Below are 12,378 nucleotides of genomic sequence, written 5' to 3'. Positions count from 1 at the left end.
GCGCTACAGTCTTCGTTCTTATTACTCCACCTTCTACTTTATCGCTGGTAACTAACTTGAGCGTCGGAGGGCCAACGAACGTCGGGGACTCCTTTCCTGGCTCGGCATTGACATCATCTATTTTGTAGGATGGAGTGGAGTCTACAAGCGGTCAGAGGAGCACTCATATCTCTAGCTTTCTATCTCATCGACTTTCGGACATGATCAATAAATATACAAGTTTAAATTATCCAGTTTTATAACTAATCAAGTTAGACAATTAAATAATTTTAAATCAAGAATTTGATAATATTTAAACGAATTAAATTGAATAAAAAATAAATTAAATTAAATTTAAAAATCGTTTAAATAACTCATTTAAGGACTTATCAAATAATTTAGCTCAATTTTACTTATTTACTATCCTAGCCCTAATTAATGGATGGATAGTTGGATACAACTAACTGGACGCTCTACGTACCAACCCCATCACAATTTATTACATGGTGTAATTAAGGGATGGTGATGGCTAACTGTATGCTCGACCATGAAACCTATTTCCTCCGTTAGGTTTTTTTTTAATTTAGTTATTCAGTTTTCAAATTGACGTCGATGGGTTTGCTCTAGAAATTTCTGATCATCAAAATAAATTAGAAGCACGAAAAATTTATCATTTCACAGTTAGCGTTCAAAAATTATCCTTTCATGGGAGGAAATTAATCTACAGAATACCACAATTAGAAATCAATATGTGGATATCTGATTAACTGTAGGATCTTTGTCGTTGTACTGTAGCCGGAGACTTTCTTTCGTTCATCAATTAGAGCAGAAGCATTTAACTCAAGTGATTCTTTCGTTGATCAGTCCTGCAGTCCCGCGAAAAGATACAGGTTAATAAATTATAAAAATATTTTATCTTAACACACCGATCTTTTGTATGAAAGAGATTAGATTCCTAATGAGTTATTTTACCTTGTTAAAAATTAATCTTAAAATCTATAGAAATAAATAATTATGCAAGTATCAAGTGCACTAATTTTTAAATACAAAATTTCTTCAGTTCATCAGTTCTATAAAAAGTAAAATATGTTATCCTAGCAAACAATTATCCTACACTACTAGAAAAAAGTAAATGAGAAAAACAAAGCTAGCTCATACATGCAAGGATTTCTCAATCTTTACTAAAATTCAACCTTTACCAATTCTATAAATTTATCATAACATAAACGCTTCCTCCGTTCATCAGTGAACACCTGGATACATGTCATTTGTGATGATAATGACCGACACGAAGGGTCAGTTGAAGTATTGTGTAATTTGAATTGACTTGATATAATTAAGCTGTGCCAATTAAATTTAAGGTTCATATTAACAACAATTTCAGCACTATTCATACTCATAATAACTGATGTAGAGCTTCAGTTGAGATGTCTCTGTAATTTGAATTAACTTGATAAGATATGCTATGTTTATTTTTTAAAAAAATATTAAATGAAATATATGTATCATTGCACATTATCATTATATAAAAAATAGTGTATGAGTTTTATTGTGTGAATAGTAATTTTATTTTTTATTTAGAAAAATGAGGAAATTTTGAATATATATTGATGCGGTGATGGGGAGGACAACCTGATACGGGGTCAATTGCTAAAGTAGAGGTTAAAGTCAAGGTGGTCAATACCCAACACCCCCAGGTGTCAGAGGACCAAACGGAGGATAATTAAAATGGTTGGTCGGGCAGTCAGGGCCCACCGGCGGAAAACATGTCCGACCAAACCATCCGTCCAGCTTGAGATGACACGTACGACAACCGACGCTCAATACGGCGTAGCAGAACGTCGAGGGAGACCGGATAGCTTGTCCGAACGGGGAAGGACATGTTACTACATAATCATCGCACGGAAGAACCACCTGAGGTCGATAGAGCGGAGGGGTCCACGCCGAGCGACTACCTCGCTCGGCCAAGCAGCGAGACCTGACCACTGACGGAGCGGAGTCTCGGCCGAGCGGCTACCCCGCTCGGTCTAGCAACGGGACCACTGTAGTATCTCTCGACATCCTTTTAAGAGACAGTGCCGCTAACACGAGGCATGGTCGATAGGCAGATCGTACGGCGAAAGCTTCTACTATCGTGTCATGAATATGCAAGCCCTGCTAAGGTATGGTGTTAGAGGTACTTTTCTGACAAGCCCTTTCATAGGACATATTAGAGAGTGTGCTCGTGCTTGGGAAGCATGCACGTCGTCCACCAGGACTCTATATAAAGGGGGTCCATCACCGGCGGAGGCACGCATTATTCTTGAGTTCTACTGTTGCTCCGTTTCTCTCTACATTCCGGTGACTGACTTGAGTCGGAGGGCCAATGTCAGGGGCCCTTTCCTTGGCTCGGCACTAACGTCATTTGTTTTACAAAGCGGAGCGAAGTCCACGTCCAGTCAGCAAAACCACCACCTCCCAGCTTTCCAACTTATCGCTTTCTGAAACCATTGAAGGTGGTAAATCCTTCATTTGGAAAGATACTCAAGGCTGAGCATTGAAAAATAATGGAGAGTGTATATCTTCATTGTTAAGTTATGGATGCTCTAAAATGATCATTACAACGAGGATTAATGCTCAAGGGTGAGCATTTGATACGGTAAAGGGTATGAGACCTTCATTGTTGGAATAATGAATGCGTTAGGATAAGCATTGTGAAAGGATTAATGCTCAAGGCTGAGCATTTAATACAATGAACAACGAGTGAAGTTGTGAACAACGATAAGTAACTCTTCGGGGGAGATTTTTTTTTATGTGTGCCAATAAGTGGAGAATGTAGGGTTAAGTTAGACTTTCATTATCCAAAGAGGGAGTTTTCCCTCTAGGAAAGGGGGAGAATGAAGGAAACCCTCATTTATACTTTGGAATGAAAGGAAGTTGAGACTATGAGATTAGCCTAATTTAAAGACGTTGTCAAACATCAAAAAGGGGGAGATTATTGGTGCAATATCCTCTTGGTCAAGGTTGACCAGATTAACTAAGCTTGAGTTGGTGCAATCTTGAGTCTTGATGTTTGGCTTTCGATGTTTGATAATACATGGAGATTGCAGATGCATTATCCGTTTAGGGAGATTGTTGATACAATTCCCCTCTGGTCAAGGTTGACCAGTTAGATGTGAAGAAGAGTCTAGTAGATCAAAAGGTTGACTGAATACTTGACTAGGAAAGTCCTAACTGGAGGTTAGGCAGTTGAAAGTCCTGGTGAGTGAAGCCAGGCAGTTGAGAAATCCTGGTGAGTAAAGTCATGTGAAAGACCTAGTGAGTGAAGATAAACAGTTGGAAAATCCTAGTGAGTGAAGTTAGGTGAAAGTCCTGGTGAGTGAAGTCGGGTAGGTGAAAGTCTCGGTGAGTGAAGTCAGGCAATGGAAAAATCCTGGTGAGTGAAGTCGAGTGAAAACCCTAGTGAGTGAAGCTAGGTGAAAGTCCTGGTGAGTGAAGCCAGACACGTGGAAATCCAGATGGGTCAAGCGTGACCGGATATCTGGTGGAAGTCCAAGTGGATCATGGAGGATCGAACACTTGGCACAAGACGGTAAGTCCAAGTGGGTCAAGGTTGATTGGACACTTGACACAAGGAGAAAAGTCCAAGTCAGTTAAAGGGATTGGCCAGACACTTGGTGAAGGAGTCCTAGCAGGTCAAGTTTGACCGGACGCTAGGCATAAGGTTCCAACAGGTCACAATTGATCGAATGTTGGGTTTAGAGACCTTGGACTTGAGTTTATTCAAGTCCAAAGATGGTCAATCGATCGACTGATCGATTGAACCAGAGCCCAATCGATCAGCAGAACAATTGGGAGTGTGACGCGAGTGAAGGTTGACCCAATCGATCGACTGATCGATTGAGAGCAATTCTCGCGAGCACAGAACCTTTCCCAATCGATCAGCCGATCGATTGGGCACCGCCAATCGATCGACCGATCGATTGGGCACCGCCAATCGATCGACTGATCGATTGGGCACCGATCGATCGACTGATCGATTGGGCACCGATCGATTGACAGCTGGTTTCTTGCACGATTGCAAGGAAGCTTGAATCGATCGGTCGATCGATTCAAGTCTTTGTCTAGAGAGCATAGAGACGCTCTGAATCAATCAACCGATCGATTCAAGCCTCCCCAATTGATCAGCTGATCGATTGGGATTCGACCGTTGTGCAGGAAGAGAGCAATGGACGGCTAGGATGACGCAGATCTGACGTGACAATCGATTGGGAGCCCTAGGAGCGCGAGGTATATAGCCATTAGCAAGCTTCTTCTTCGCATCTCTTCTCCCGATCTACACACAACTTCTCCGACAACTCGTCGCCGGTTCTTGGAAGCTCTTGGAGACAAGTGTTGTTGCACTTCCAAGGTTCAAGTGTTGGGTTTTTCGGGCCGCGAAAACCGCTTTTCGCGTCGCGGAAACCCCGAATCACCCATAGCAGTAGATCCGTGCAAGGAAAAATTTCGAAAACACAAATACGAGTTTTATACTACGATCTACAGTAGATCTACAAAGGGAAAAACCATTTTACCTTCGAAGCGTGCCCTCGCAAATCCCGCTTGTCCAACGGTACGCCGGATCTCGAGAGTGTCAACGTAGACACTCCTCTAGTGATATCCACACGAACAAGGAGTGCTCTCTAGCACTCAAGGATGGAGAAGAGAGACCTCAAGTGTGCTAGCACTTTCTAGGGCTCTCGGATGGGAATGGAAGAAGAAAGGAGATCAAGAAGAGAGGATAAAAACCAAGAACACTCTTCTATGTGACCTTCACTTACCCTTTCTACTTTTTGGGAACTCAAATCACCCTCTCCACTTTTTGAACCTCACAGCAACAGCCCCATGGAGAGAAGAGAGACCACCCAAGGAGGAAGAAGAAGAAGTTAATCACACTTAATTGAAAAACATCAATTCCATTTCATTTTGAGTGGCCGGCCACAATGAGAGTAATTACTCTCATTAATGTGGTCGGCCACATTAAAACAAAGAAGGAAGTGTAACTTCCATTAGGTGGCATAATCATGTATTAACTATGATGATGTGGCACATCATCATTGGCCACTTAATGCCAAGTCACACATATGATGTGGCAAAGTCAAGTCAAACTTGACTTTTCTTCTTCCTCTCAAGTCAAGTCAAACTTGACTTAATCTCTCTCATGGTTGATCTAATCTAACTATTTGATTCAAGCCAACTTAATATAATAAATCTAATTCATTAAATTAAATTGATCTAATAAGTCATAATCTAAATTAGACTCATTAAATACATGAATCAACTTGAGTCTAACTCAAGTAGCCCAATTTGGATTACTCTTAATCCAATTTGATTCATCAAATGAATCTAATCCTCTTGGTTCATCATATGAACCTAATCTCCATCCACATGTTCTTTGTGTGTGACCCAATAGGTTCTTGTAACGTTGGCAATGCCCCTAAACTCATTTAGAAGCATAAGTAATGAGCGGTATATAGCAATACATCATTACTACCCAAGTTACAAGAATGTTGAGATCCAACATCACCTTGTGACTACTAATTGTGACTCCTCACAATATATGACAAGTGTCCTTCTATCCTAGACATCTAGATTGATCAATGTGAGGCATAGACCGTGTCATCCTCTGACCAATCTAAATCTTGAACTCCGAGTAGACTCACTCAATCAAATGAGCTCAATATCTCATATTGACTCATTTGGGTATGGCCATACACTTCGTGGTCTCACTCTATCAAGAATATCGATGTCTCTCCCGTCATATAGGAGGGATAGATCCCATCTACATCACTCACATCCCTCTACATAATTTGTTATATACCCAGTAATCGCCTTTATAGTCCACCCAGTTACGGGTGACGTTTGACGAAACTAAAGTACATAACTCCTTATGTAGGGATCCATGGTGACTTCAGGTCTAAGGACTAATAGTCATACTAATAGCCACATGAGAAAGTATATGACACTCATATAACGATCCATGATACTTTCTCATGGCGGGTCATTCAGTATACATTCTCTAATGCATACCGATGTGTCAACTTGATATCTCTATATCCATGACTCGTGAGATCAAGTCATCGAGCTGACCTACATGCTAGTCTTATTGTATTAACATTGTCCCTGAATGTTAATACTCGACTAGGAATGATTTAGAGTAGTGTTCCCTATATCATCTCACTATCGATTCAACTAATCGATTGATATAGGTATGAACGTTCTACTCAAGGACGTTACTATACTTATTTTATCTGACACTAATACAAATAAGCATAATAACCAAAAACCAATGCCTTTATTAATATACAAAAATATGATATACATGAGTCCATACAATCATCAAATGATTGGCTCTAGGGCTCTAACTAACACAAGAGGCATTTACAAGCATCAAGTGAGCAAAAAGAAAGGTTTTTCAGTTGTATTCTTTGTATTTTCTTCTTGTGTTGAGTTGTATGCTTGGGTGAGTCTTGTACGAGGTTTCTCTATCTCTGGTAATTATCGAGAAGGAGTGTTTTCATTAGTGGAGTGTGTGTCGCATGTGGATCCTTGGATTAGTCACCTCTTCTTGAGGTGAATACCAAATAAATCCTTTGTGTTAGCATTGTAAGTTTACTTCGAGTTCATTCCGCTGCATACTATCATCACGAAACAAGACAACAAGTGTGTTACGAGCTATTCACCCCCCTAGCACTAAACGACCCTAACAGTAAATCCTCGTGTTAACGTTGTGAGTCTTGTTTCGAGTCCTTCCGCTACATATCAACAACAACAAAACAAGCCAATGAAGCGCGACGATTCGCCCATCTCTAATACAAATCGACCCTAACAATTATTCTATAGCTATTACAAGATATAACACTTATACAATACATTTATAATATTTGTAACAACTGCTTAGTACTTTTACAAATATTTTAAAAATATTTTTATTAAGTTTAAATAAATTTTAACTAAGCTAATAAAAAATATTTTAATATAATAATATCCAATTTAAAATTTTAAAATTTAGCTATAATGATATAACAACTAGGGGTAATTATTATAATATATAGTTATCGAATAACTACTACCACTTAAAAAAAAAAACTTATATTTCATATTAATCAAACTAAATTTTAATTTTTTTTATAAAAAATATATAGATCTATTATATTAATGACCTCTAATGTCAGCCCTACGAATGTTAAGAGAGATAAATACATATATATAGATGTTAGATGTTAGATGTTAGATGTTAGACGTATGATTAAATAAAATATAAATTATCAATTTCTAAAAATTAATTCTCAAATATTATACTATAAATATCATACATCTACCCGTCTATGTCATATCTAGAGCTAAATCTTAAATTTTAAATCATACACGTCTTGTTGTAAGTAATTTTCAAATAAAATGAGATGTCTTTTGATTTAAGAAAATGAGGACTTTTAAATATCTATTAACCGTTTGTTATTTAAATTATGTTTATTTTATTTTACAGTTTTCTAATATTTGGGCCGGGCCTTGCGTAATTGAAATGAGACAGACAATCCGATTTCGATTGTTACTGAAATATCGTCGGCCTTGCGTAATTCAAACTATAACAACAGGTGTCACAAATTTCATCTTTAAAAGTCATATCGCATTAAGTTTTATGGTCTTACAATGTTCAAGTATAAAATGCACAGGCTGAAAGAATTTAAAGAATGATCAAACTCTGCTAGACCATCAGGAAAGCTGATGGGATCAGAGAGTTCATCCACAAGGCTCTGTCTTATCTACATGAAAACTTTTTGCAAGAAACAAAAAATTAAGTTGCTGCTGGCGGTGTTGTGTGCTTGGTTGAGTTGGAGAGCCTCTCCTCGAGCCTCTCCAATGCCTCTTTCATCCATGGACGCTGGCATCCTTCCTTAGCTTCAGCCACTGTCACCTGAAACGTCAAACAAATTAATCCATGAATGAAATTTAGATCTCCAAGTAGTTTAGATCAGAGGGCGATTCCACTATGGTTTGAAGTTTTAATTTGCTCACCCATTTGCGCTCTCTTGTTTGCATCTCTGGCCAGTCTCCGAGTTCCTCTGTGACATTCAGAGGGAACATGATGCCTTCGTAGTATGCATCATAAGTTCTGCTCTTGTACTTCCATTTCCCAAGTTTCCTCTGCGCCATTAAAGAAAAAAGGTTATCTATCGACAGTGCTGCCGGAAGACGTTAAAGTGTTCGAGTCAGTATAATTAGGGAGTAAGCTGACCTCAATGTTGCCCTGCACTCCAGCCTCTTCCATTGCCTCTCTTGAGACTGCTTCTTTTATGGTCTCATCAGTCTCCCAACCACCCTGGCGACGTACCGGCAAACATTAATTGACCACCTTTTCTTAGGAAATTGTTTAGTCAACAAATTTGCACTCTTTTTGTTCTCTTATGAGGAACAAGAGATTGTTGGGACCATGAATTATGTATAAGACTACTTGCAAATAGACATTATGTGAAGCAATAATTAAGAATAACTACCAGAATCCTAAAAAAGGAGTCATTAAAGGTTTAATTTTATTCGATCTCTTTAGCTGAAGCAACTAATTGCATTTTTTTTTTTTTTTGCAGACTAAAAAAGTGAAGGGGATCATGAAACAATTAATTGCTACAGTAAGAAATGAAGGGATCCGAGCATAGACGAAAATGGACCTTCAACACACACACCTTTGGAAACAGCAAGCCATTTCCTTTCGGCGAGCTGATGACGAGCACCTCCACGGATTTATCGAGTTCTTCCCCATGATTAAACTTGTAAGGAATGCACCTGGACGCGATAAAAAAAAGCCGATAAAGATCCGATCGGGCGATAAAAACCCTAGATTTTCAGAAAGGCGCACTCGATCTATAACGTTAATGATCTAGGAAACGATCGATTCAGTTACCCGACTACGAGGCGACTCCCGGTGTTGCTGTAGCGCTGGAGCTGCCTTCCCTGTCGAGAAACCACCATGACCATCCTCGATCGATCGACGGACAGCTGAGGGAGAAGGAAAAGGCCGGGAGAAGGAGTATAAATAGGAGGCGCGCGGCAGTGGTATGGGTGGGGGCCCAGGACGCCCCTCGTTCCGTTGAGAACTTCTTCCCGTCGGTCTCCGTTACGTTTCGCCGTCAAGTCATATAACTATTCAGACGGTTCCGTCAAACTGCGGCCACGCCAGCCGTCATCCGTGATCGCGACTCGTATGATTAGATAATGATTCGTCGAGCCCGCCGCAATGCATCGCATTGGCATACGCTTCTGGTCGTCGAATAAAATATGGTACTGATAATGCAAACATTTTTCACTTCGCCCCTACTATTCACCTGATTTTTCATATTGCCACGTACATTCCGGAATTAAATATTCGAAGTCATTTATCATTTATATACGTTATCAAACTGTGGCCAAACGCTTTACTTTTTGCCAATTAATAATTGTATGGGTGTTTTGGGTCAAGCTCCAGTATAAACGAGAATAAAATCATGGAGGGATGGATTTGATCATTTGAATGGTCTAATCCGAGATAAATTAATTTGACATTTGTGGTTTGTTGGTCCGATGCACCGTATCGGCGCCAAAGGTTTGAAATCGCGTCTTGATAAATTTTGACGGATCCGACGAATTCAATTGTCGGCTTGTCCAATTTGATATCGTTCAATAACTAATGCACCGTAACCTCCACCTATGGTTTATATTACAGCGGAGGTCGTTAAGCTGTCATTTAGGTATTTATAATTTAATTTAATTTTTAATTACGATGTATTTATCAAATGGATCGTATAAATATGGAATGTTAAATTTATGAACTATTCATCACAAATACTTTTTATTTAGTGATTTATGTTGACGAGGGATAATTTTTTTTTTATAAAATCAGATCCATTGCCTGGTCTAATATATTTTTTTATCGTTTAAACTCCATTTCACGATGTTGGATTCTGTTCCTTTTTTAAAAACGTTTTTCTTTTTTTTTTTCTTTTAAATTTCAAAGAAAAGCACGGTCTAGATTTTACTTTTTATTAAGAAAATGAAGTTAGAATAACAGCATTTGATTAATCCATTTAGTCTGATTGATCAATTGAACTTATTAACCTTAATCAACTAAATTACTAAATAAAATTAATTATTTTTATGTACCCTTTTAATCTATCAAATGAAGACATCATAATCATCTCTTCTATCTCAACAAGTTCAAACTCCCAAGCTATGGTGTAATGATAGAGCATTTTGATTATTATTCAGATATTCATGATTCGATCTTCAACTATAACATATTTATAGAAATTTTTTCTCTAAATAGAATATACAGTCAAAGGATGTTGAACTTTTTTTTGTTCGCACGCAGTGGAAAAACTCCTTGGGATATAGCTAGTCACCTTAGGACTAGACAATTAAACTAATGAGTTTCTCATCAACAAGTTGAACCTATATTATCCGGCTTCAACAGCCAACCTGTTTAAAGTTTTAAAGCAATACACCTCACTAGCTATGACATTACCTGAAACATAAATATAAAAAGATCATCGTCCCAGATTTAATGCTATCTAGTTCATATTATTTTTAACTAAAATTCTGTATAAAACCCTAGCAATCGTATGATTATAAATCTATGGATGGTATCTAACACGAAACTCTAGTTCCTCTTTTAATATTTCAGTATTTTCTCAAAGATGATTTTGGAATTGCCCCCAAGAGCGTATATTTTCTTAAGGGTGTCCTTATTTTTCAAAACATCCTTATTATTAAAAAAAACAATTATATATATATATATATATATATATATATATATATATATATATATATATATATATATATATATATATATATATGTTTCTCTTAAATTAAAATAAATAATGCTTCTCGTTCTTTTTAAATTAAAATAAAATTTTCATTTCTTTCTCCTATAATTACATGCAGCAATCAATATAGTAATGATTTTTAATTATGGTGTAGCTACAATAACATTGTAGCAGCTACTACACAATAACTGTACATGATATAGTAGTTAGTATACAATAACTGTACACGTTGTATTAGCTACTACACAATAACTGCTCCACGTTATAGCAACTGCTACAACGTGTAGTATTGTGTAGCTACTGTATTGTGGCAACTACTGTATTGTTGTAGCAGTTACAGTATCGTTGTAACAGGTATTGCACTATTATAGCAGCTACTGTATAGTTGTAGCAATTACTTCACAGTTGCAATAGTTATAACTACTACAATGTTGTACTAGTTATTGTTGGATCGAGAACTCGCTAGAGGGGGGGGAGGTGAATAGCGATTTAAAAATTATCGTAAAGTACGCAGTGGAAAAGTAAAAATACAACAACGCTAACACATGCAATCTTTTACTTGGTTCGGAGCCTATGTCGACTCCTACTCCAAGGCTCACACTCGTTAAGTGCTTTCGTTGGGCAATCCACTAGCAATTCGTAAAATATTACAAATTTGAGTACAAATGCTATTAAGGAAATAGTACCGACAATAATTAGAAAAAGAGGAAACAATAGCACTTTGTTGGAGAAGCGTCGCAGGAGCACAGAAGTGTAGATCGTGAGTTCTGTCTTTGCTTCAGCCTTCACCCTCCTTATATAGAAGGTTCAGGGTGCCCGGATCCCTTCAGGGCGCCCTGAATGTGACATAGCCAAGCCAACCAGGGCGCTCCACATGGCAAGACTCGTTTGGGGATAAAACTTGCTTCCGGACGCCCAGACCCTTGTTTTCCGCAATCTTCTTCCTGCAAGAAAATGTTAGTCCGAGGCAAGTATAAATCATATCCTGCAAAACAGAATGTTAGCACAATTTATGGATAAGCAGAATAGTAATTAGATTCTGTCTCCTCGAGACCGGAATCTAGTCACGATCTCGACTTAGATATCCGAAATGGATCTAAGTCGGATCGACGTCTAATGTTCCCTTTCCGGGAACGCGTCCTCACAGTCACTCCTCTCTAGTGACTTACCTTCACTTACCTGCCAGATGTCCGGTCAACCCGTTGACCCGTCTAGACTTTGTGCCAGCTATCAGGTCAGCCCGTCGACCTAGCTGGACTTCGTGAAAACGTCCGATCATCACATCGACCCGTTTGGACTTCGTGCCAGCTATCCGGTCGGCCCGTCGACCTAGCTGGGCTTCGTGCCAGACATCAAGTCAACCTGTCGACCTGTCTGGGCTTCTCCTGCACACTCGATCAGAGTGTTAAATAACAACGAAACTAACTTAACCTATTTTGTCATTCATCAAAACTTGAGTTAGACTGTTAGTGTTAACCGCACCAACAATCTCTCTCTTTTTGATGCAATGAAAACCTGGTTAAGTTAGTGAAAAACATATGCAAGTAAAACAAGCATTTATAAGGTTGTTAGATTAGCTTTGTTT

At 38.5% G+C, this 12,378-nt stretch overlaps 1 protein-coding gene across 1 annotated transcript; it reads right to left on the bottom strand.

Annotated features, from left to right (window-relative positions):
- Positions 1–7,593: 7,593 nt before the first annotated feature.
- LOC122032063 (nudix hydrolase 17, mitochondrial-like) lies at positions 7,594–9,026 on the bottom strand. Its single transcript, XM_042591316.1, has 5 exons — positions 8,897–9,026; positions 8,679–8,778; positions 8,234–8,317; positions 8,014–8,142; positions 7,594–7,912 (listed from the first exon to the last, which is right to left on the bottom strand). The coding sequence occupies exons 1-5, from the start codon at positions 8,968–8,970 to the stop codon at positions 7,793–7,795; spliced, it is 507 nt and encodes a 168-aa protein (XP_042447250.1). The 5' UTR covers positions 8,971–9,026; the 3' UTR covers positions 7,594–7,792.
- Between the last annotated feature and the right edge of the window lie 3,352 nt (positions 9,027–12,378).

This window comes from Zingiber officinale, chromosome 11A (genome assembly GCF_018446385.1).
Source record: "Zingiber officinale cultivar Zhangliang chromosome 11A, Zo_v1.1, whole genome shotgun sequence".
NCBI lineage: Eukaryota > Viridiplantae > Streptophyta > Magnoliopsida > Zingiberales > Zingiberaceae > Zingiber > Zingiber officinale.
Note: the sequence above shows the minus strand (reverse complement) of the source record. Positions and strands in the feature narration are given on the sequence as shown.

Bases quoted from the DNA above. Each gene is read 5' to 3' on its own strand.
- LOC122032063 (XM_042591316.1), bottom strand. From the start codon at position 8,970: ATGGTCATGGTGGTTTCTCGACAGGGAAGGCAGCTCCAGCGCTACAGC. The intron at 8,318-8,678 runs GTGTGTGTGTTG...GTACGTCGCCAG, and splicing joins ATGGCTTGCTGTTTCCAAAG to GGTGGTTGGGAGACTGATGA. The intron at 7,913-8,013 runs GTGAGCAAATTA...TTGACGTTTCAG, and splicing joins AAACAAGAGAGCGCAAATGG to GTGACAGTGGCTGAAGCTAA.